Source organism: Neovison vison, chromosome 5 (assembly GCF_020171115.1).
Source record: "Neovison vison isolate M4711 chromosome 5, ASM_NN_V1, whole genome shotgun sequence".
Classification (NCBI taxonomy): Eukaryota; Metazoa; Chordata; class Mammalia; order Carnivora; family Mustelidae; genus Neogale; species Neogale vison.
In genome coordinates, this window is record NC_058095.1 from 20,740,728 (window position 1) to 20,764,743 (window position 24,016).

Genomic DNA, 24,016 nt, shown 5'->3' on the forward strand with positions numbered 1-24,016 from the left:
GGTGCATGTTCAGGTGTTCTGGGGACATGTGTCTCTGGAGGGCCATTATTCTGCCGACTGCAGATGGCGCTGGAGGCAGGGTGGGGCTTAGACGTGTGAGGGCTGAGGGAGGGGCCAACCGGGACCTGAGGACGGAAGCGGCATTAGCCAGCTCCTGGTGTGTGGCTGTAGGGAGCTGTGATTTGGGGGAACAGCCCTGGGGAAGCTGAAAGGCCAGTGCCCACTCCATGTCTAAATAAACCCAGCCTGCCTCCGAGGCGACAAGGCCGACAGGCCCCTGAAGGGTGGTGGGGCTGGGGCAGGACTGTTCCTCCAGATCTTAGCACTGCTCTTTTCGGGTACGGTGCCCAGAGTACCCTGGTAATTGTTTCCCAGGGATGCCCTCCATTTAGCCCTGCCCCCTCCCACCCATGTGACTCCCACTGCAGACTTCCTCAGAATCCGTACCATCCACTCCTTCCCTCTCATCCTCCCTTCCTGCTCCGAATGGTGGATCTGAGCTTGTTTCCCCTTCGTGGCCTGCGCCAGCCTCCAAGTTCTGATTATTTCCTCCAGCTTGACTCCCCAGCCACCCTGAACAGTTCCCTGCTCCTGAACTCCCCCCTTCGGCTCTCACTGGTTAGGCTCAGACCAGTCTAACAGCCCCTCTCTCCCTTCCCCACTATTCAGCCTCGAAGCCTCAGCTCTTGGGAAGGCTGCCTCCCCCTTACCTCCTCTCCACCAAGCATGGAAGCTGTGAGCGGCTTCCAAGGGATCTTATATGATAGCCCGTGCCTGCTGAGTGGCCGTCCAGTGCCTGGATGATGGACACATCACCTTCAGTCTTCCTGCCAGGGGTAAGCACTGTTGACTCTTGAAGGCTTACTGTGTGCTGGGCACTGTTCTTCTTCGTCATCCTCCTCCTCTTCTTCTTCTTCTTCTTTTTTAAGATTTTATTTATTTACTTGTCAGAGAAAGAGAGAGCACAAGCAGGGGAGCGGCAGGCAGAGCAGGCAGAGGGAGAAGCAGGCCCCCTGCTGAACAAGGAGCCTGATGCAGGGCTCGATCCCAGGACCCTGAGATCATGACCTGAGCCAAGGCAGCTGCCTAACCGACTGAGCTACCTGCGTGTCTCCCCGGGCACTGTTCTTGACACACCATTTTGACTTCTCCCCAACAAACCCTCTGAGACTGATCTTATTGGCTGTAACTGGCCCAGTTATTAAATCTCCCCTATAAAATGGCTTATATGATAGCCCGTGCCTGCTGAGTGGCTTTAAAATAAATAGTGGATCCATGAATTAAATCCAGGCCTCATTTTATAGGGGAGATTTAATAACTGGGCTAGCCTAAGGAACCCAAGGTGTGGCTCGTTTCTAAGGCCACGCTTGTCGCTGTCTCACTACGTGGTCACTCATTAATCTTAATGGCCACACAATGCCCCTTAGGCTCTGCCTTGTTGTTTGTACAGATCTCTCCTACCCCACCTTGCGCTTGGCGACTATCTGCACAGCTGGTTGGGTGCTGGGCCTGGGTCTCTCACCTCTGTGTTCCATACCCAGCACAAGTCTGGCTCAGAACACAAGCCTGGCCAGATGAGTGAATGGAGGAGTAAATGATGCTTCCCCGGTCACAGCTCTGGGCAGAGGCCACCAGCGGCCACTGAGATCCGGAGGGGCTGCAGGCTTGAGGCCGTGCGAGGTACAGACCCAGGGTTCTGGCCCCTCCACATTTCTTGGCAGATCCAAACATTCAAGTCTGCTTTTTAAAAAAAATTTTACAAATATATTTTATGCATAGTTCTGGGAAGAGGTAATACACGCTCAGTAGAATACAAAATTGTAAAAGGACAAAAAGGATCTACACCGAAAGGGTCATCTCCCTGCCTCCTGTGAATCCTGTGTTCCAGCCCCGGCTACAAGCAGCAGTCTGTGCTGTCACTTTCTTATGTGTCTTTCTAAACATATCCCTGCATTTAAAAACCTGTTTGCGGCTATGTTCTCCCCAGGAGCACGCATACAAGGGGTGGCCATTGATGCACATGGCTCTGCGGTCTTACTTTTTCATTTAATAAAATATTTTGAAAAAAATCTTTCCTATCAGTCTGCTGGACACATTCTTTCTGGAGGTTGCACAATATCTTATTGTACAGGAGGTATCCTATGATGGATATACTGGTGTTTTCACTCTCGCAACTACAAATAATGTGTTGATGAATATCCTGGTATGTGAGGTCATTTTGCACGTGTGCAAAACTACACCTGAAAGATAAAACACCTGTAAGAATGGTTGACAGGACAAAGTGTGAGATTTAAAATCCTGATAGATGTTGGCAATCATTGTTCATGCAGGTTCTCCTGATTTTACCTCTACCGACAGCGTGTGGGTATCTGGCTCCCCCTGTTCTCAACATACAGTAAGATATCAACCCTTTTCCTCTTTGCCGATCTGACTTCTGTAAAAAATGAGATTTTAGGATGGTCTAAATTTGCATTTCTCTTACTGTGAGGCCAGACGCTTTCATATATCTAAATGCCGTTCGTATGTTCTCTCCTAGGAACTGTTTGCTTTTATTTTTTGCTCTTTCCCTCCTGGGTTATGGATCTCTTATTCAGTTCTTTGTAGGAAGTCTTTATATGTGTTAAGGATATTGAACCTTGGCCCATGATAGAGGTTGCAAATACCTTCCCTATTGTCATTTCCGCAAAGTCTGTGGTGAAAGGCTAGCTGCTTATCACTTTCCACCTTTGACTCTGGTGCCTTGCCCCCCTGCCTTATCTCTTCCGTAATTATTTCTCCCGGGCTGGGTGTCTTCCTCTTGTGTGACCTGCTTTACAGCTTCTAAGCTCCACGCACTAAGAATTCCCATTTATGTTGGGAGACAATTATTCACGGATCTGTCCCATGTATTCTGTACACCTTGCGACCAGGGGCGCTGAATGGCTTTCGATGTGGTCTGTCTTCTCCAGAATGTTTTAGGAGCTGACTGCCTTGGAGGGCAGAGAGAGCATCTCCCACTGTTCAGTGTAATAATGACGATGCTTCCCGCCGGAGCGAAGACTGCCCAGGTCTGCTTGCTGCTCATTAAAAAAGATCTGGTTTCCCAAAGCTTGGGTTTTCTCACCTGTGAATCACAACCCGTGGCAAACCCGTGGTGAAGCTTTGCATCACCCCACGGTCCCTGACGGACAGGGTGAGGGGCGTCAGCGCAAACACCACACTGCAGCTGCTTGCTGTGCCTTGAGTAATCAGATCCTTTGTCTCTGACCCAGGAATCTCTGGTCTGTCAGCACCCAGAAAACTTCTGCAGGCTAACTTGTCAGCTTGCCGAAAGAGTGAATCTCAACCCTTACGGTTGTTGACAGTTCGGCAGCTGGACAAGGTGAGGCTTTGTTCACCTGAGCCCAAGGTCACCCAGATAGAACGCAGCAAAGCCGGGCCTGGAATTGGGTCTCTTCCTTCCGAGCTTTGGCTATGCATAGCTTTCCCCAGCTGGCAGGGAAGCTGGCCACGTTTAGGCTCTTGAGGCGGATTTATCTTCGTGTCTTTCCTATGCCTCCTGTATGGTTCCAACATGGCGGTTCGATGAATCTCATTCTGACGCTAGTGGTTCTCAAGCTGCAGTGAGCCTCAGAGCATATAGAAGCTGTGGACTGGGGGCGCTTGGGGGGACTTCGTCATTAAGCGTCTGCCTTCGGCTCAGGTCATGATCCCGGGGTCCTGCAATCCGGCCCTGCATTGGGCTCCCTGCTCGGCAGGAGGCCTGCTGGTCCCTCTCCCACTCCCCCTGCTTGTGTTCCCTTTCTCGCTGTGTCTCTCTCCCTGTCGAGTAAATAAATAAAGTCTTAAAAAGAAAAGAAGATAGGTAATTATTGAAAATGTAGGCTCACTGCCAGAGATTTGATTCAGTAACCCTTTTGGGCGGGGGGTGGGGGCATCCAGGCATCAGCGTTTTAAACAAGCTCTTCTGGTGATGCTCATGCAGGGGGGTCTAAGGACCCCAGGCGGGGAGTCACTGCTGTGAGCTGGCGGCCACTGCAGTTTGTGTGCATGTGCAGAGTGACTTGAAGGAAGCTGGCTGGAGACGGAGGAGCCTGGTACTGGGAGCCTGGTACTGGGAGAGGCACGGGGGATCAGCCCTGAGGGAGGCACCGCTGTTGCTGGCTCTTGAGGTGATAAGGCTTGAATTAGGGGGGGGCGACAGAGGGAAGGAATGAAGAGGGTATGGGGACGCTTAGCTGGGATCATGGCCCTGGGGTCCCAGCTTCAGGGCATCCTGCAGTGGCTGTCTGAATCATCTGACACTTTGCATGTGTCACCTTGCTTCTGCATTCCAAAAAAAAAAAAAAGAAAGAAGGAAAGAAATCCGGTAGTCTGGTCTGCAAGGTCCTTCCTTGTCTGAGTCAGTTCTGCAGCCTCCACTGTACTCATCCTTTTTTGGCACAGAGGTTAGACCATGAGTCATAGGGCCAGGCCTCCTGGGTTCAAACCCCAGCTCTGCCACTTACCAAACTCTAAGCTTAAGCCAGTTGGCCTCAGTTTCCTAGTCAGTGAAATGGGGAGGTTGCTATTGGCCACAGTGTCTACAGCATAGGAGCCCTGATGATTTAAACAAGTCAGTGTATGTCGTGCGCTTAGAGTCAGGCCTGTAGTAAGGACTTGATAGATTTGGATCCTTTGTTCCTGGGACTTTCCGCCCATCTGCCACCTCCATGTGCTCACTCCCTTCACTGTTTATGGTGGTTCGCCCTGGGCTCTACTCAGAGCCCTCCTCCTCTAGGAGGCCCTCCCTGCTCACCCTAGGCCTCCCTTGGGGCGTTGTCCTTCCCTGAGTCCCAGCAGCCCTCTGATTTGCATCCCTTCTCTAACCCTGGCCTGCACATCTGCTCTTGTCCGGAACCTGTGATGTTTACCTTACTCTCCTGTGAGCACGGATCTTCCCTTAGGGGCAGACAGTCCGGATCCGGGACACCTGCCTGTGGGGCCCAAGTTCAGCGGGAAACCAGCTGTGTGAGCAGGGGCAGGTGGAGTATCAGCTGCTGTCTCAGTTTTCTGATCTGCAGACAGAGGGAGTTGGGCTGACGCACCAGCTACGGGAGTTTAAAAGAGGGAGACCTTCAGCTTAAGCAAAATCCTATGGGAAGCAGTATGTATGTATGTATGTATGTATGTAGCGCAAGGGAGGGCTGAGCTGCTCTGGGTGAGTGTGCACACGTATGTATGAGCATTGAGGCTGTGAGTGAGCGTGTGAGCATGTGAACACATAACAGTGAGTGTGGAGGGTAGGCGAGGGTGTGCGAGCGGGTGTGCATGAGTGAGTAGAATGTGGGCGAGTGTGTGTGTATATGTGACTACACGTGTGTGTGAGTGTGGCTGGTCAGCAGCTGCTCTCTGCTGTGGGCTTTGCGGGCCACGCTTGGAAACCTCTGGGTGAGGAGGTTCCGACACTCCCGTCTTACAAGGGTAGGAGTTTGTCTGATTCATCTCGCTAGGCTCCTAGTAGATTTTTTTTTTTTTTAAAGATTTTATTTATTTATTTGACACACAGAGAGAGATCACAAGTAGGCAGAGAGGCAGGCAAAGAGAGAGGGGGAAGCAGGCTCCCTGCTGAGCAGAGAGCCCGATGTGGGGCTCGATCCCTGGACCCTGAGATCACGACCTGAGCTGAAGGCAGCGGCTTACCCCACTGAGCCACCCAAGTGCCCCTCCTAGTAGAAGCTTAATGCTTCTCAGTGGTCAGGAGGAGGAGAAGGACAAGGGAAAACAGGCCTGGCAAAACTGGCAAGTTCTATGTTCCTGAAGCCTCCCCCTCCCCTTCCTGAGCTCAAACCCTTCCTTCAGAAACCAGATACCGATCTGTGTGTGTGAAGGCGTCTGTTTGGTTTCTGTGTGCCAGGGGCCCTAGCTGTGTGTTTACTGAGCTAGGGCTGATGTCTTTGCTGGATGTTCTGGTCTCCGCAGGCCCCTGCCCTAATCCCAGATGAGGTCTGCAGAGGAAGTATCCCCTCCCCAACTCTAGCACATTCCAAGGGTGGGGGGCTGGGTCTCAGGTAGGACTGGAGAGCTTCCTAGCTGCTTCCGGATGCCTTTTCAGTGTTGGCCTGGTCGGAAGGCCTCAGGCTGGTGCTCAGGCACCTTGGTGAGGGCCGGGCCGGATAGGTCCTGCCTCGACTAGCCGTGAGGTGCCCATGGGAGCCAATGAGGCTTTGTCCTCTGGTAATGGGGTGTGTGTGTGTGTGTGTGTGTGTGTGTGCGCGCGCGCGCCTTGGCTGGGGTATAGATTCCCTTTCTCTCCCAATCCACTGTCCACTGATACCAGGCCCCTGGCAGAGGGTGGGGCCTCAGCTGTTCTTTCTCCAAATACAGGGCATCTCGCCCATCAGACCCCAGACCTGGGCACTCCTAGTGTTCCCAGCTTCTGGCAGCCCACCTTGCCATGGGATTCTTTGTGGTGTCTGCTAACGAATGTTTATGCTGCAGCCGGCTGAAGCCAGGAGGGGCCAGGCGAGGCCAGGAGAGGGGGGCTCAGCATTTTGTCTCTAGAGCAGCTCTAAATTCCAGCTGCTCTCAAGAATGCCATTCCTCCCCCCCCCCCCCCCCCCCGTCTTCCTTTCGGAGGAAGAAGCAGCTTTTCCAGAAAATTCAGCTAACCTGACCATCCCCACCCCAAGGCTGCGGGGCCCCACTTGCCAACTTGAAGCCAGTGGAACCTGGGGCAAGTCAGAATTGAGAATATATAAATGCCCCTCATCTCGGATTATAGAGGTGATACCCGTTCATTGTAGCTTTGTTGAAAATGGAGAAAACCATAGGTCAGAGATCACCTCCCTACTCCTTCCCTGATCTGTGGGCTTCCTGGGTGGGTACAGCCTTTGTCCTTCCCCTCCTTCGGGGGGTGTCAGCGTTGCCAGGCTTGGGCACAGTGAGGGCTTGGTGCTTGGTGAGAGGAACCCAATGAGAACCTAAGGCTGCTTGAGGACCCAGCTCTGGGGATGACCCTGGGGTGACCACTGTCTATCTGGAGGGGCATCAGAGAAACCGTGGCCCCTGCCGACTTGTCGTCTGACTGCAACGCAAAGGCCAGCCTCAGACCTCAAGCATGGAGTCATCTGGATGCCTCTTCTTCCCTCTGCTGCAAGGGAACGCACCCGCTCCCCCGTTCAGAAAGCCCCCAAACCACCTCTCACATATACGCACGCACGGTCTCCCCCATGGCCCCAGAATAAGCTCTCAGCATCTCTAACTCTGTAAAAGTCTCTTATCAGATTTCCAGCTTCCACCCTTGCCCCCCACCTCGCTCCAGAGAGCAGCCCCAGCGCTCCCAGTTCTGCTCTGAACAAAGCTCTCAGGACAAAGCCCAGCCCTTGAGAACGGGACTGCAGCCTCCTCTCCTGCACACCCCTCCGCAGGCATACCCCTCCCAGGCAGGGGGTGATGGCAGTTCCTGGGACACACCCTGCTCCTTCTTCCTCCAGGACCTTGCCCCTGCATTGCCCTCTGCCTGGCTCCCCCAGGGGCCTGCAGGCTCCTTTGCCTCATTGAGGTCTCTCTCTCTGTCCACGTGTGACTTCCTCTGTTGTGGCCCTCCTTCGATGGCCACTCTCTGTTAGTGGCTCTTCACCCCTTCTCCGATCAACTCCTCCCCACGCACCCTTGTATGTTCGCCCCACCTAGATTGAAAGCTCAGGAGGGCAGGGAGTTTTTGACCATTTTGTTCCCGATGCCCAGAATCTGAAAGGTGCGTGGCACATAGAGGGTGGTCCATAATTATTGGTTGAATGAAAAAAAAAAAAGGGCTTTTCCGTGTCCTCCTTCTCAGCAAATCTTCATTAATCATTCACTAGGGCTGGAGTCAGCCCCTAGGCCAGAGGTGGGGTAAGCTCCGAGGTCATCTAGTTGGGGAGACAGGGCTGTGCCTCTAATGTGGAGAGTACAGGGGTTGTTGGGGGTGAGGGGCAGTAGTGGGAAAAACTGGCCTGGCCTGAGTGCATCAAGAAGGACGTTCTGGAGGAGGTGATGCCCAGGCTGGGCTCGGAAGAGGAGCTGGAGTTCCTGACATGGAGGGAAGGGGAAGAGGCAGGCGAGGAGCAAGGATTCTCCAGGCCTGAGGAAGGTCCTAGTCCCTCCTGGAGGGTGGGGATGTGGCCCTCATGGCCACATGTTGGCCTCTGGCTCACAGGAGGTGTTCCGAGAAGCAGCTGAAGCAGCCAGTGTGCTGGAGCCACACCTGATCTTTTTTTTTTTTTTTTAAGATTTTATTTATTTGACAGAGAGAGATCACAAGTAGGCAGAGAGGCAGGCAGAGAAAGAGAGGAGGAAGCAGGCTCCCTGCTGAGCAGAGAGCCCGATGCGGGACTCGATCCCAGGACCCTGAGATCATGACCTGAGCCGAAGGCAGCAGCTCAACCCACTGAGCCACCCAGGCACCCCCACACCCGATCTTGAGGAAGACCATGTCAGCTGCTGGACGGGAGCCTTGCGGGGGTGTGGCTAGCAAGGGCTCTGTAGAGCTCTTATTTAACGGGATCAGGTGAGCTTTGAAATGGACAGCGCCCCAGGTCTGAGAGTCTCTGTCCCCGAGGGAGGCAGCGCAGCTTCCCTGGTGGGAAGGACTAGCTGTCTGGAAAGGGAGGACCATTGGGACAGAATCAGAGCAGACACCAGACCCTCTTCTTTCTAGATACTCTTCTTTCTGTCAGTCAGTCTTGCATCTGGCCCTTTTGGTGTCCCAGCCCAGGTGGGATGGGCTGAGGTTTGGCACAGAGCTCCAGATGGGGCCCAGAGAGCCCGCGGCCAGGACAGATGCAGAGAGACGCACCCCTGGCCAAGAGGGCGCCTCGTCCCTCCTTGTGTGCTGAGGAGCCTGAGGCTGGTCACGTACTCTGAGCCCCTCAGGAGGGGTGGGGTGGAAGGGAGAGGCAGCCAGTCTTCCCAGAGTGTGGAATGTGGCACCTAGGGGGGAAGCTGACCCTCTCCCTTCCCCCACTGCCTGGACAAGGGGCAGTTCCCTAGGACTCAGCTTCTTCCCTTCCCCCAGGATTGGCTCTGGTTCCTGTCAGGCTGGTTTTTCCTCCCCTGGGGCTTGAAGAGGAACACCAGGGGCCATCCTGACCTGGCCTGCCCTGCCTCACCTTCCCTGGCTTCCCATGGTGCGGGGAGTGACTGAGATGAGCTACCATGGAGGCAGCCAGACCTGGGTTGCTGGCCTTGGGGCCCTATAGCACCATGCACCTGGCTGGAGCAAGGTCTTGAGTTCCTCACAGCCTGATCAGTGCTTTTTGTCTCTGTCCTTTAACAACCCATGCTCCCTGCTAGGACTTCATTCAGGCTCTCTTTATCCGTAACTCGGGCTCTATCAGCAGACCCTAAACTGGTCTCCCTACCCCAGGCCACGTCTACCTTCCTTGCCCCACCAGCCCTCTCACCACTTGGAACCCACAGCGATTTCTAAAGAGTAGGTTGGGCCACATCACATCTCTGGTTAAAATAACTTCCCATTGTCTTTAGGATAAAGGCCAGCTCCTTGCCTGAGCTTACAGCCCCCTCCCCGACTCCTTCCCTGATCCCTGCCCTCACCCACGTACCCCAACCAGACCGAATTACCAGGGCTTCCCCAAACTGACCCCAGTGGTGCTACTCTTCCAGGCCCCTGTCCCCTTGCCCGCTGTCTGATAAGGACCTAATACTCTTTTAAACTCTTGCTCAAGGGTTGTGCCCTCCATGAAACATCTCTCCATGCTCCCAGGCAGAAATGAAGGCTCTTTCCCTTTGCCCCCACTTTGCTCCTGTGTAGACCCAATTCCCAGCACCTACACACTTGATTCTACTGATCTGTTTGAGGCCTAATCCCTACTGGCTCAACAGCTGTAGAAAGGTGGCCCCCATAGGGGCTACTTGCTCCAGCACCTCTAGAAATCCCCCAGTTATTTCGGACGGTCCCGGAGGAATGCCCCCCTGTGCTGCTGGCTGTAGGCCCATGTGGGGTACACGCTGCTTCCCTCCAGCTCCAGCACCGCCCCCGCCCCCACGGTCCATGTGCACTACCTGGGCTGAATGTCTGTGTCTCTGCTGACAGGCTGACTCTGAATATTCCTAAAGCTTCTGGTCTTGGGGAGCCACAGCAGGGGTCTTCCCACCACATCCCTCCGTTCCACATCATCAGGCCTGAAGGAGCCCTCCTGCACCCAGACTCTTTCCCAGTCTCTTTTGTAAAGTTCTGCCATCTCTTCCCTTCTACCCTCTTGCTTCCTAAAGAGGGAAAACCAGTGCAAGGCACCCAGGGGTGGAGGCAGGAGCCTAGAAAACTTTTGGGGGGGTCTCTCTTTTCCCCACATCTGCTGCTGCCCCTTCCAAAACTTCCTCTCTAGTGTATGAGACGAGGATGTCAGTGGTGCACCGATGGAGAAGAGTCAAATGAGGTTGGTTCTCAATGTCAATCATAGAGTGTTTCTTAAGAAATTATTACCTGTTCATACATAACATGAAACAGGTTTCACATGAATACATCCTTATAAAAATAAGAACAGCAGAGATAAGTGTGGGTTCCCCTTGACACAAGCCTCCCCTTGACTATGAGCCTTCATTTGGCTTCTCTCAAAGGAATCCCTTGTTTTCAGGCTGGTGCATCTCCTCCCACATCTATATGCTTATATGCATAATCACATGTATATCATTTATGTTTATATGCACAATCATATGTACACCACATGTACTTACGGGCACATAGGCACATCATATGCTTACATGTACAATTACATACAATCATATGTGCTAATGTGCATAATCATACATACATCATACGTGCATATGTACATCCATATGTGCTTGCACAGTCATATGTATATCACACATGCTTACACGCACAATCATATGTACTCATGGGCACATAGGCACATCATACATGCTTACATGCACAACCATATATAATCATATGTGCTTACATGCCTAGTCATATGTACACATGTGATATGTCTATCCATACGTGCTCACATGCAGTCATATGTACATCACATATGCTTACATGCACAACCACATGTAATGTGTGCTCACGTGCATAATCATATGTACACATGTGCGCATGTGCATAATATGTACATCCGTATGTGCTCACACGCAACCGTATGTATACCACATATGCTTACATTCACAATCATATTACATCATATGTACTTACACGCACAATCACATGCACATCATATATGCTTACATGCATAATCATATATACATCATATGTCATTGAGTGCATAATCATATGTGCATCACGCGCACATGTGCATAATCAAATGTATATTAATGCCAGCATTAATTTATCATGTGTGTTGCTCTCTTGCCACTTTTATCTACGACTTCATTCTTTTTTTTTTTTTAATTTTATTTATTTATTTGACAGAGACAGATCACAAGTAGGCAGAGAGGCAGGCAGAGAGAGGAGGAAGCAGGCTCCCTGCTGAGCAGAGAGCCCGATGCGGGACTTGATCACAGGACCCTGAGATCATGACCTGAGCCGAAGGCAGCGGCTTAACCCACTGAGCCACCCAGGCGCCCTACGACTTCATTCTTTAGGGATTTTTGTGTCACTGTATATTGACATTACTCATTCTGTTTATGTTACCCAGTTTACTCAACCGTCACCAGTGGTTCGTCTTTCCACCCTGACAAACGGCGCTTCCGAGAGCATCCTTTCATACGCCTGCCTGAACATAGGGCCGAGCGGTTCTTTGGGGTAAATGAGAAAGAGTGGCACTGGTGGATTTTTGTGGGAAGAACCTGCCCAGTCAGCCTGCAAAGTGGCCACAACAGGTCCCCTCCTGCCATGTTTAAGGGAGTTCATTGGCCCCCAAGCTTCCCCAACACCTTCCATGATAGGACTTTGTAACTCTGCCTTGGCTGATGGGAAAGAGTAAAGCTGCTGTCTTCTCCTGGCTGCCCTTGGTTGGGTAGGGAGTCTGGGAAGGAAACCTGGTGCTGTTTATGGAAACTTACAGCCAGACTGTTCAATCCGAGCCTCCACTGCCCCACTCAGGGGACCTGGCACCCCAGTTCCTGAGCTCTGAGCTTCCTGCCCTGCCCTCCTCTCCCTTTACTCCTAAGCTCTGGTCTCAGCTTTCTCCTGTCTCTTGTGAGTTATCATTTTGGGGGGGTTTCAACGTTTTGTGGGAGTTAATCATCCTCTCTTGCCTCTTGTTTTATTCTCTCCAATATTCCTTCACTGTCAGCTTAACAGGGTTTCAGGAAGGAGCGGAAATTAATGTGAGTATTCAGTCTAACACATTTCATCAAAACTAATCCATCTCTATAATCCCCTGTGGGATTGTTAGCTTCTGAGAGGCAGCAAAAGCTTGTATATCCTTCTGTATCCCAGCACCTAGTACTATGCCTGGCAGACAGGGAACAGATACAGGGTTGATGAATGGAGGCACAGGTCAGAAAGTACCTTTAGCATCCGTGCTCACGGTCCCTGGAGAAGGGGATGGTGTCTAGGGAAGGGTTGCCAATTTACACAACAAGCAAGTTCATGAGATCTCCACTTTCTTTCTTTCCTCCAGCTTATGAATTCTGTTCTGTTCATGTGCATGAGTCCACCTCCTCTGTGGGGCTGATCTTAGAGCTTCGCTTGAATGACTCACTGACTAAATAAATAATTGCTTATTGGAATAGGAAGGACAGGTTAGGATCTTAACAGGTGACCCTATGCCTTTCCCGGCTTGATGACTCTTGCTCCAGGCCAGTGGAGGAAGGACCCGACCTCCATCCTGTGAGAGGAACACAGCTTTCCTTTGGTGCTTTGGTCCTTTCCTTTGGTGCTGTGGCTTTAGGGTATTAAAGGTCTGGGCTTGAATACTCATAATGATAATATAACAAATACATGTAAGTATTTATTATATAATATTGTGAAATATTGTGATATTACTATTTCAGATTATATAATAACATTTTTTGGTGCTCAGTATGTGTCAGGCACCCTTACAAGCACCATCTCATTTAACCCTCAAAACAACCCCATGAACCAAGTTGTTAGTATTATTACTTTTATCTCTATTTTATAAGTGACTCAGGGCATCAGAGACTTGGGTACCACACACTGAAACTCTCTAACGAGCAGTGTTTCTGATCTTATTGGACGGAGCCCCACTTTCCTGCAGGGACCTCATGATGCTGGGGTTCTGCAGACATGAGTTGGGGGCAGCTGGGCAGGATCCACTCTGGGGTCCCTTCATGCTTTAATATTCCCTTCCCCCTCCTGACCCTGTGTGCACCTGCCATGGAGACGACAGAATCCTGGCTCAGGGACCAGAGCTTGGGAAGGGAGTGTCTCTGGTCAGGTTTTGCCTTCAAACAGCCAGGAGCAGATCTGAGACTCCTGGTGGTGGGCAGTCCATTACTGACCCCTCAGTTCCATCTCTGGGGAAGGCAGCCTGTAGAGGTCGTTCTCCTGAGTTCTTGATGAATCACAGAATTGGTCAGAAGCCACAGGTAATGGTGGAAGATGCTGGGGACTCTGCTGGGAAGAGAATGGGAATGGGGGATTCCTGCTGAGTCCACCTGCATTTCAGTCTGGGGCTTCCTGCCCTGGCAACTGGTATACGACTTTGAAAATGGGACCCAAAGGAGTTGTTCTAGAACTGGGACCTCTTCGGAAGGGAAAGCAGAGCCTCTGTCACATTCAGGAACCCAGGCCACAGGGCTAAGGGTTGAGAGGCTGGAAGCCTGACTCTGACACACCTGGCTGGGGACCCAGCAGGTCACTCCTCCCCTTGAAGCCTCTGTTTTCTCCTGTGTGAAATGGGCGGGGCTGCCAGAGGATCCGATGAGACCTACAGAGACTGTAATCTGGACACCCCCAGTCAGTTGTTCTCAGGACTATGGCCCTGGGGTGGGCACTGGGACCCGAAGCTCCTCTGGAGTTTAAGGAACTCACAACCCCTTAATATCTGGGGGTGGGGATTGTTGGTTCTGTTATTTTGTTTCTTAACACAAAGTCCCTCCTATCAGGCCAGAAAACCAGAGATCCCAACTGGGGCTTGGTGTGCGTAGCAACTATCTGGCCCATGAGGAACAGGCCTCCTTCTCAGGGTCAAATAAAGGGTGACTCACCTCAGACCAGCCCTGGCGGCTACAACCTTTGTGAAGGCCCAGCCGCACCCTGCTTTCATGGCCAGCTTGGATCACGCCCGTCTCCTTTCCCTTTTGGGCACCTCAGACCCACTTGTAGGTCTGATTCACTAGTTTAAACAGCCTCAGGCTGGCCTTCCTGAGTGGGTCAGGGCTGCTCCGATGGAGTACGGGGTGTGTAGGCAGTTTCCTGCCCCCGTTCCTGGATAAGTGGGTGGCTGGAAGGCAGTTTATTGGGGAATGGTGAGGCTAGGACAAGTCTTCCTTTAGCCACAGGTGATCCAGGTGATGATGTATAAAAGGAGGGCTGAGATTTCACTGGGGGAAACTGAGGCCTGTTGCTGGCCCACCTCCCTAACAGCGTCTCCAAAGGGCTTGGGGCCCCTGTCTTGCAACTATGTGACTGCTCTGACCTAAGGAACCACTGGGGCAGTTCTGAGGAGGGGTGAGGTCCCTGGGGACAGGAACTGGGGTGAGGCGCAGGCAGTGTCTGGTCGGGGGCCCGGCCCTTTCAAGTGATCAGAAAGGATGGGTAGAATTATTGAGCAGGGTGAAGAGGGGGGATCATGGAGAGGAGGGCTCCTTCCTCTTATTCTCAAAGCTGTTTGCTTTGTCTGTGAGCACCCTGCAGGGCCTAGCAGCCCACTCACCCAGGGACTAGATCCAGGACTGAGCCTGACACTCTCCTTCCAGATGCTCACAAGGAGGGAGGGATCCCATCCCGTTTTCCCTCTCTGGGTGGCAGGTGCTACATGTCTCATGGGCAAGTTATTTGCCTCCTTTAGGCTCAGATCCCCTCATCATGATTTCAGTAAATCTGTGATGAATGAATGCATGATTTTGGAGCTGGAGGTTGGGGTTGTTCTGGAGGGGTGGGAGGTAAGAGGCCCCCAGTTGGGGCAGGTGGGGGCAGGCTTGAGCTTGGGGTTGCCAGGAAGTCCCTTACAGTCCAGGGACAGAAGCCTCCCTGCAGCTGTCCCCAGGAGCCTCTGGTGGCCCCAGGGCTTTGTCTGGCTCCAGCAGGGTGGGGCAGCTTTGTCTCTGGAGGCCAGCGGCCAGGGCACCCTCCTCTGGGGGACGGAGAGGAAGTCAGGATGTGGGTGAATCCCCAAGGGGCAGGCTCTGAGAGGTGTAATTCCAAGTGGGGTTTAGGAATCTCCTGAATGTATTGAAGGAAAGTGTTTAACTCCAATCCCCAGAAAGGGGCTTCAGAACATAATTCCAGAGAGGGGTCTCTGAGTGAGGCGGGTTTGGAGGGAGGACAGGGTTTAGGAGTCTACCCTCTGGGGCACTTAATTCCTGGGGGGTTTCAAGCCTGGGGAGGGTCAGAATGTGAATGAGGGCGTCTCTGTGTGTGATGGGGGTGAAGAAAGGAATGAGTGCGCTAGGAGGTGAGGAGCAGTGCAGTCGGGGCTCCGGAGGAGTTGGGGTGGAGCAGTTCCCCGCAGGGCCGCGGGAAGGAAGAGCTGGAGGTAGAGCCGCCAGGAACTGACCAATTGGAAGAACGCCCATATTTGTACCCAGGAGCCTGCAAATTCCTCGGGGCTCAGATATCCGCCCCTTCTCCCTCCCCCTTTCCCCGCCCGCCCCGGGCATAAAAGGCGCCAGGTGAGGCCCTCGCCATTCCTCTCGCCTACCGCTGCTCCTCTGACCAGTGTCGCCCGAGTCCTCCTTCGCCATGACTTCCTACAGCTATCGCCAGTCGTCCGCCACCTCGTCCTTCGGAGGCCTGGGCGGCGGCTCCCTGCGCCTCGGGGCGGGAAGTGGCTTCCGCGCGCCCAGCATCCACGGGGGCTCGGGCGGCCGCGGCGTGTCTGTGTCCTCCGCTCGCTTCGTGTCCTCGTCCTCCGGGGGCTACGGCGGGGGCTACGGCGGGACCTTCGGCAGCAGCTTTGGGGCCCGGTCCGACGGGCTGCTGGCGGGCAATGAGAAGCTCACCATGCAGAACCTCAACGACCGCCTGGCCTCCTACCTGGACAAAGTGCGCGCCCTGGAGGAGGCCAACGGCGACCTGGAGGTGAAGATCCGGGATTGGTACCAGAAGCAGGGGCCCGGGCCGGCCCACGACTACAGCCACTACTTCAAAACCATCGAGGAGCTGCGGGAGAAGGTGGGCGGCGGCCCAGCTGCGGGAGGTGCACCTGTAGCGCAAACCTAGCCAGCCCCGCGGGCCGGGCGAGACCCGCGCCACCACCCGGCGGGCCGGGAGCTAGCCCGTTAGGCACAGGTGGGAGGGCTGCAGGGTGGGGCCGAGAGCCGGGGCAGGTAAGGAGGGGTTGGACAGTGGGGCAGGAAGTGGAGGTCTAGGTATCGGGAAGGGGGCGGGTTAGTGGGTGGGGTGTGCCGAGGCGGCGGGGGCGGGGCTGGTGGGTGGGGAGGCCTGGGAGATGGGGTCCGGAGGAGTGGGAGGAGGTGGGACCAGGCTGTAGGCTGCCCAGGGGCCTTGGCTGGGGGTGCAGTTGCAGCAGGGAAAAGCAGGAATTCGGCCCGAGAGGAATGCAGTCCACCCCGGGCCGAACCTACCCTCTGCTGCCCCCGGTATGGGCCCGTCTGCATTCCTTTTCTCTGGTGGGGCAGCTCTGGTTTCCATCAGGCTCACGCTGAAGCCCCTCCTGCCCCGCCCGGGCTGGGGGCAGGAGGGCACCGCATAGTTAGAAACTTCAGAAAGGAATGGGAGGGGACATATGCTAATGGCCTAAGGATCTGGTAAAGGCGAGATAACACACGCAGAGCCACCCCCCCCCAGCCCCGTCCTTTTCGGCTTTGGGGGTGCTGGAGCCATAGGTCTAACAGGGAGCCCCTAAAGGCATGCAGGGTGACTGGAAGAAATATATCAGTAACCAGCGGGACATTTAATGATCCCACTTGCTGGGGCTCCAAACACGCAGCTCCCCACGATGTCGCCCAGTGCTCGCCAGGTGCTGGGTGCCAGGAGCATGGAGCAGGTTAACCATGGAGCAGGTTAACCAGACGTGTGGACAAGGAGGGACAGCTAGAGTTGTAAACAACAAAATAGAATACTGCTTACACACTTTAAAAAATTGTAACCTGACAGTAATACATTTTACCATGTACCTTTGTCACCCATTCTCTGTCCTACACACACCCAAAATGGAAGCAAATTTCCTTTTTTTTTTTTTTTTTAAGATTTTATTTATTTATTTGACAGAGACACAGCGAGAGAGGGAACACAGCAGGGGTAGTGGGAGGGCGAGCAGCAGGCTTCCCTGCCTGGTGCAGGGAGCCAGGACCCTGGGAAGTTCAACTACTGAGAGGGCCTGGCTCCCCCTCCTTTTCTTTTCCTTTCTTTTTTTTTTCTTTCCTTCCTTTTCTTTCTTTCTTTTTTTTAAGATTGATTTATTTATTTGAGAGAGAGAGAGAGGTGTGGGTAGGGACAGAGGGAGAGGGAGAGAGTTTCCTCAAGCAGATTCCCCTCTGAGTGTGAAGCCCTGTGCAAGGTTCCATCCCAGGACCCTGAAGTCATGACCTGAGCAAAGAATCAAGAGTTGGCTGTTTAACCAACTGAGCCACCCAGGTGCCCTAGCGAAACTTTATTGAAACAATACTTACTGTACTGTGGGTGATCTCATATTTTATATTCTGTTCAAGTTCATTAAAAAAACTATGCAAATTACCTCCCAGTACAATGACTAATGAGTCATGACTTGCTCTTTGAAAAACATAAACCCAAGTACCTTAATCAATGGCGTAAATATGTCACAGCAGAGGGACTTCAGGCCGGGGTGAACTTGGACAAGGAATCCTGAGCTTCATTTCTTGCCTCTATAAAATAGGCATACCCACTGACCTGGCGTGAAAGATGAGGGGCAAAGTGCTTTGGCACATAACTGATGCCCAAGAAATGGGACTTCCCTTTCCTGAGGCAGAATGTGCTTTGAATGGGGCTATGGACAAAAGGACCCCAACACTGCATCTGGTCGGCAGATCGCTAGAGACTGCCTCCCGTAAGACCATTTAGATTTCCCTGGGTACAGTTCTCAGACACTTTCCTCCCAGACTTACCTCCCTGTCCTCCTGCACCCGTGCTCTGCTGTCGGCTCAGCGTCCCTGCTGATGGTTTCTCCTGCTGCAGCTCCTGGGCCTGGACTGATTTCAAGACCTCCCAGAGAGCTGGCCAACGGACGGCCGAGACATGGCTGGGCTTTGGTCTGTAGCGGTTAGAGGCATACTCATTTGCTCTCCTCTCTTTCCTAGGAAGAAAGGGGGTGGGCAGTGCCAGTACACAAAACTGGTGCCAACTTCCTGCCTCTTATCTTCCAGATTCATGGTGCCACCATCGAAAACTCCAAGATTGTCCTGCAGATTGACAATGCCCGTCTGGCTGCAGATGACTTCCGAACCAAGTGAGTATGTTTGCCTTGGTGGGTTGCTGAAGCCGGGGCAGAGAAGGAGGAGCAATCCCAGGCCCTTTGGGGGCTTAGTGCAGTGGGGAGACCAGACTCTGTCCTCAGGCCCCCCAGGTGGCATGAAGCAGCTACCCCCCATGGACTCCTGAACCCTGTGGGAGATGCGGGGAAGTCTTAAGGGGTTCAGAGGAAATGCTGCTCTGACCGTTATCTATTTCCTTTGAAAGGTTTGAGACTGAGCAGGCCATGCGCATGAGTGTGGAGGCTGACATCAACGGCCTGCGGCGGGTGCTGGACGAGCTGACCCTGGCCAAGAGTGACCTGGAGATACAGATCGAGAGCCTGAAGGAGGAGCTGGCCTACTTGAAGAAGAACCATGAGGAGGTGGGTTTCAGGTTGGGCCATCTCTCCATCCCACCCCAACTTCCCAGGGCTGAATACATTTTTATCCTGTATCCTCTTGACCTTGGCCGTACCTGCTGCACCCTCAGTATGGCCCCAGGTGTGGAGCGGGGCTCCCAGGGCTCCAGCAGTGGATGGACTGTCCACTAGTTTGTCTTGTCGGTGGTGCTGGCTCCGAGGTCTGCACCTGAACCAGCCCTTTCCGTCTGGGGAATGGAGGAGTGATCTGGCCCAGGCCCCGCAGGCTCTGGGCTCTAACATACCCATCTCTGCTGTGTCTTTCCAGGAAATCAGTGTCCTGAGGGGCCAGGTCGGGGGCCAGGTCAGCGTGGAGGTGGATTCCGCTCCAGGCATCGACCTTGCCAAGATCCTGGGTGACATGAGAAGCCAGTATGAGGTCATGGCTGAGAAGAACCGAAAAGATGCTGAAGCCTGGTTTATCAGCCGGGTACGCAGTGGGTAGCAGGTGTCCTTGGGGGAGGTGGCAGGGAGAGAGAGCTTCATGCTCTCAGGTGGAGTTCTGCCTCAGTGCTCATTCCTTCTGCCTCTTCTCTTCTTGCAGACCGAGGAGCTGAATCGGGAGGTGGCCGGCAACACAGAGCAGCTGCAGATAAGCAAGTCGGAGGTCACGGATTTGCGGCGCACCCTCCAGGGTCTGGAGATCGAGCTGCAGTCTCAGCTAAGCATGGTCCGTATGCCCAGCCCAGTGGGATGCATAATGGAGCCCACGAAGCCTTGCATGGCCTGGGCTGTGGCTGTGCCCATGCCCTCTCCGGGAACTAGTCTCCCCTGAGTCTCTTTCCCTCTCCCTGCCCTCAGAAAGCTGCTCTGGAAAGCACGCTGGCGGAAACAGAGGCCCGCTTTGGAGTCCAGCTGGCCCAGATCCAGACTCTGATCAGCACCCTGGAGGCCCAGCTGAGTGAGGTGCGTGCGGACACTGAGCGCCAGAACCAGGAGTACCAGCAGCTCATGGACGTCAAGTCGCGGCTGGAGCAGGAGATCGCCACCTACCGCAGCCTGCTGGAGGGCCAGGACGCCCAATACAACAACTTGCCCACTCCCAAGGCACTCTGAGTCCAGCACCTCCTGGCTTCCCACTCTCCTGCAGAGGGGACCCCTGGGTAGGGCCATGGGAGGGGAGGGACCTTACCCCTGACTCTTTCCCCTGACCTGCCAATAAAGTTTTATGGCTTGAGGACGGTTGTTGGGTTTGGTTTTTTTTGGCCGTTAGAGATGGGCCAGAACATCTTGGGCCTGTTTTGGTTTTATTTAGACCAGAGTGCACCCTGTCTGCCCCAGGGGACGGTGGGAGGGTGCTCACCAGCAGCCACCGGTAGGGTAATTCCTGTTTGCGGGACTCTTTGTCTATCTAACCTGTTCTTTAAAACAGGCTTGTGAAACAAACATTGCTCCCCTGGCCCCCGCCCATTTTTGAAAGATTTATTTATTTGAGAAAGAGAGAGGGAGAGCGCGAGAACAAGTGTAGTGTGCATGACTGGGGTGGGGGTGTCAGAGGGAGAGAATCCAATCCCTAGGCAGACTCCCTGCTGAGCACGGAGCCCGGTGCAGGGCCAGGTCCCAGGACCCAGGAGATCATGACCTGAGGCGAAACCAAGAATCAGAAGCTCAACAGGCTGAGCCACCCAGGCACCCCACATCGGTCCCTTTTTATGGATGGGTAAACTAAGGGTCAGAGATTAAGTGTTTTGTTATATATGTGACTCTTCTAACATGGCAAAGGTGGGATTTGAAACTGTGGGGTTTTTTTTGCTTCAGATTTAGTTTTCTCTCCACTTCACTTCCTCAAGGGTTGGTATATATTTGTGTGTCTGAAAGTAATGCTTAATTGAGCACCTAGTATATAACCATTTGATCAAACAACCCTAAAAGGCAGTTCAGATGAGTAACATCTTATAGAGCAAGAAACCGGTTCAGAGAGGGTAAGTAACTTGTCAGAGGTCACACAGTGACCAGGACCAGAAACAAAGTTTTCCTGATGGTGCCACCCTATGCCCCAGTCTCCTGGGATTGATGCACCTTATGCCAGGTCCTTAGTACCTGTCAGTTTTGCTCCATGTGAGGGTCTGGGACTGCAGTCCCCTGGGCCAGGTCCTATCGATCCATTCCTCCACCTAACCGAAGGACAGCCTGGGGCTTTGTGGGTCAGAGCCTGAGTGATGGGGGCAGGCCTCCCACTTAGAAAGCCGAAGAGGGTATACCTGTTGGTGTGTGTGTGTGTGTGTGTGCGTGTGCATGCACTAACACATTCATCCATCCCTGGGCAGCCCTACAGAAGCCCCTTACGCCCACCACCAGCTCCTATCTGGGCCCAGAGCCCGGAACGGGACCCAGCTGTGACCCAGACCTCCCGTACAGACCCCCAACCTGGCTTGCCTGAAGTTGGTCCCAGGCCAGCAAAGGAATCTAAGTCCCAGCTTCTCGGTCTAACTCTGCCCTTGTGTGGGTATGGTCTTGCCCCTGTGGTTTACAGTTCAGCTGCCAAGAACTGAGGCCAATTAAAGGTAAATAAGTAGTCCCACTTCCCCTTGGCTGAGAGGTTCAGGCTGAGTGGGTCTGTTAGGCCCCATGGATCTGTCTGATCCTGTGCTGGAGGAGGTTGGGGTGGGGGAAACACTGCACCCCGTGCCCCCGGAAGGTCTCTTGGAGGGGCACACGTGGTTGCTGGGAGTGCTCAGCGCTGTACCAAGGAGGCTGAGATCCAGTTGTACCCTGTGCTGAGAACCCTGAAGGAGGCGCTCTTGTTGCCAGTTTCCTATGGGTCTTAGAGATGTTCCTTAACTCGCTTCTGGTCACAGAACTGGGGACCCCAGAGTCCAGCTCTTCCTTCCCTCCCTGGGCCAGGAGCTCCTTTGGCCCCTCCCTAGCTATTCTGCTGTGGCCTCCGGCACCCACAGCCACACCCCGCCCCTGCTTAATTTTAGAGGTCTGGCTCACCCCCAGGCTGGGACTTCCCAGAGATACTTGTTCCCTGTTCATGAAAGTCTCTGTTGTCACAGCTGAAACCCTTCCCTATACCCCAGAGGCCCCTGGAATGTGGCTGTGGGGTGGGCTCTGGGCCCCACACAGGTGGGACAGGTGACCGGGTGGCAGGTCTGGGTGTCAGGAATGAAGCCTTCCTTTGTGTGTGTGTGTTGGGGGGGGGAGGTGGGGGGAGGCAAGGGCTGGGACACTTGTCTGTCTCTGTTACCGAGCTGAAACCAGGGGTGCCCTGTTGACAGAGAGGCTGGGATGGAGAAGAGGGAGAGGGAGGGAAGGAGAGAGAAGGGGAGAGGATTCAGGGGGCGGGTCTTTCCCTCCTTGCTGGTCCTTGTGACCGCTTCAGTTTGCGGAGTGTTTCCTGTCAGTCACAGGCATCGCTCTGCCCCTTCCAGGCAGACAGGGCGAGGGTTATTCCCATTTTCCAGATTGGTAGACTGAGGCTGAGAGCGGCAGCTGGATTACTAAGTAAGCCACATACCTAATAGAGGAGGAATTACCCAGGCCCCAGGGAGTGGGGAGTGAGGCTGGATGTCGAGGACTGAGCCGCTGTGTGTCACTGGATGCTCAGTGGAACCCCCCCCCCCCAGTAAAACTGAGTGTTAATGGCTCCATTGTCTTTTTGTGTATTCTGGTAATACACACACTGTAATTGACCATCTTAGCCATGGTTAAGTGGACAGTTCTGTGGCCTGAAGTCCGTTCACGTATGGTGCCACCAGCATTGCTGTGGGTGCTCAGGACGGTTTCCATCTTGTAAAGCCAAAACTCTAAATCTGTTAAACAGTTAACTCCTTCTGTCGTTCGGACTATCCTGAGTCCCTCATATATGTGGAAAGGTGGCCCAACGTTAAGTTGGGAACCTGGCTCAGAGAGGTAGTCACACCCAGAGGTGGAGTCCAGCCCAGGCTTTTCCACTGGGCTGCACATGCCATCCCAAGGGGAGAAGGCCCCGGGGACAGCACGTCTGCAGTGGGCCAAGGACAGAAACTGGCACAGAGTCCTGGGCGTGCTGCCTGGGGCAGGGCCCTGGGCTGCAGCCTGGGCTGGAGCCAAACAGAGCTGGGTCCCCACCCTTGCCCAGCCTCCCCACCTGGGGCTAATGAGCCCAAGACCTTGAGCTCACAGGAGCTGTTTGCATTGAAAACAGGGATCTGTGACAGGAGCAGCTGCCACGCCAGATAGCGTGTGAGAGCCATCTCTCGAGGGGTGCTAGAGGGGAGTCAGGGTGCAGAAGAGGGGCTGGCTGGGGCCCAGTTCTTGTGCAGCCTGGGGTGATGGCGTGTAATCGTTCCCTTATTAATTGCTGGGGCCGTGATGTCTGCAGAGGCTTTAATGAGCTGTGGCTGATCTGAGTTTGATTATTTTTCTTTCGGAGGAAAAGACAATACCCACCCACCCATGAGACAATACCGCCCTGTCTGCGCTCAGCGCTCAGAGGCCGGCTCATCCACCCCCACTCACCTCGGCCTGCGCTCCTTCTTGTACCACCCCAGCTCGCAGGGGAACCCCAGGGCCTGAGCCCCACTGTCTGCTTCTTTAGAAGATAGGGAGGCAGGAGGAGGCAGGCTGGGGGCTCTCGGGCATCAGGTGGAAGCTGAGAGTGCCCCTTGCCACCGGAACATGCCGCAGGTTTCACAGGTAGTAACTGATGGAGCCAGGATTTGAACCGGAGCTGGAGGGACTCTGGAGCTTCACGTACGTCACTGCACGTCAGCCCTGGACCAAGTATCCTTCTGATTCTTCAGATCAGCTTTGCTTCCCTCCCCAGCACCCCCGCTCCCCTGGAGCCCTGGAGCCGGTGCCGGCCGGCCAGGATTTGTATATTATGTATCCCTGAAACAGGCCCCTGGTCATTCAGCTTCCCTCTCTGGCCTCAGCGTCCTTCTCTGAGAAGAGGTGTCTTCCAGTCTGCCTGCCAGGCGCCCCGAATCCTCCCTCCCAACACTCAGGCACATAGAACCCTCGGAGTCAGGTCCCTCCCCAGCCCCAAAGCGCTTGATGGGACAAAAGGAGTTCATGTGGCCTTGCTCTGCAGGAACATGCCTCCCTCTGGAGAAGGCAGGGGTTTTCTGGACTGTGCTCCAGTCTTATCTGCAGAGGTTTGCCCCGACGCGTCCCAGGAGCAAGCAAAGGTTCAGGGACATGTGCGGTTGGCA

At 53.9% G+C, this 24,016-nt stretch overlaps 1 protein-coding gene across 1 annotated transcript; it reads left to right on the plus strand.

The window, feature by feature from the left end:
- The first annotated feature begins 15,695 nt into the window (after positions 1–15,695).
- On the plus strand, positions 15,696–20,056 carry KRT19 (keratin 19). The gene is made up of 6 exons (XM_044247952.1): positions 15,696–16,201; positions 18,373–18,455; positions 18,686–18,842; positions 19,147–19,308; positions 19,423–19,548; positions 19,680–20,056. Exons 1-6 carry the CDS (start codon positions 15,770–15,772, stop codon positions 19,932–19,934), a joined length of 1,215 nt encoding a protein of 404 aa, XP_044103887.1. The 5' UTR covers positions 15,696–15,769; the 3' UTR covers positions 19,935–20,056.
- The last annotated feature ends 3,960 nt before the right edge of the window (positions 20,057–24,016 follow it).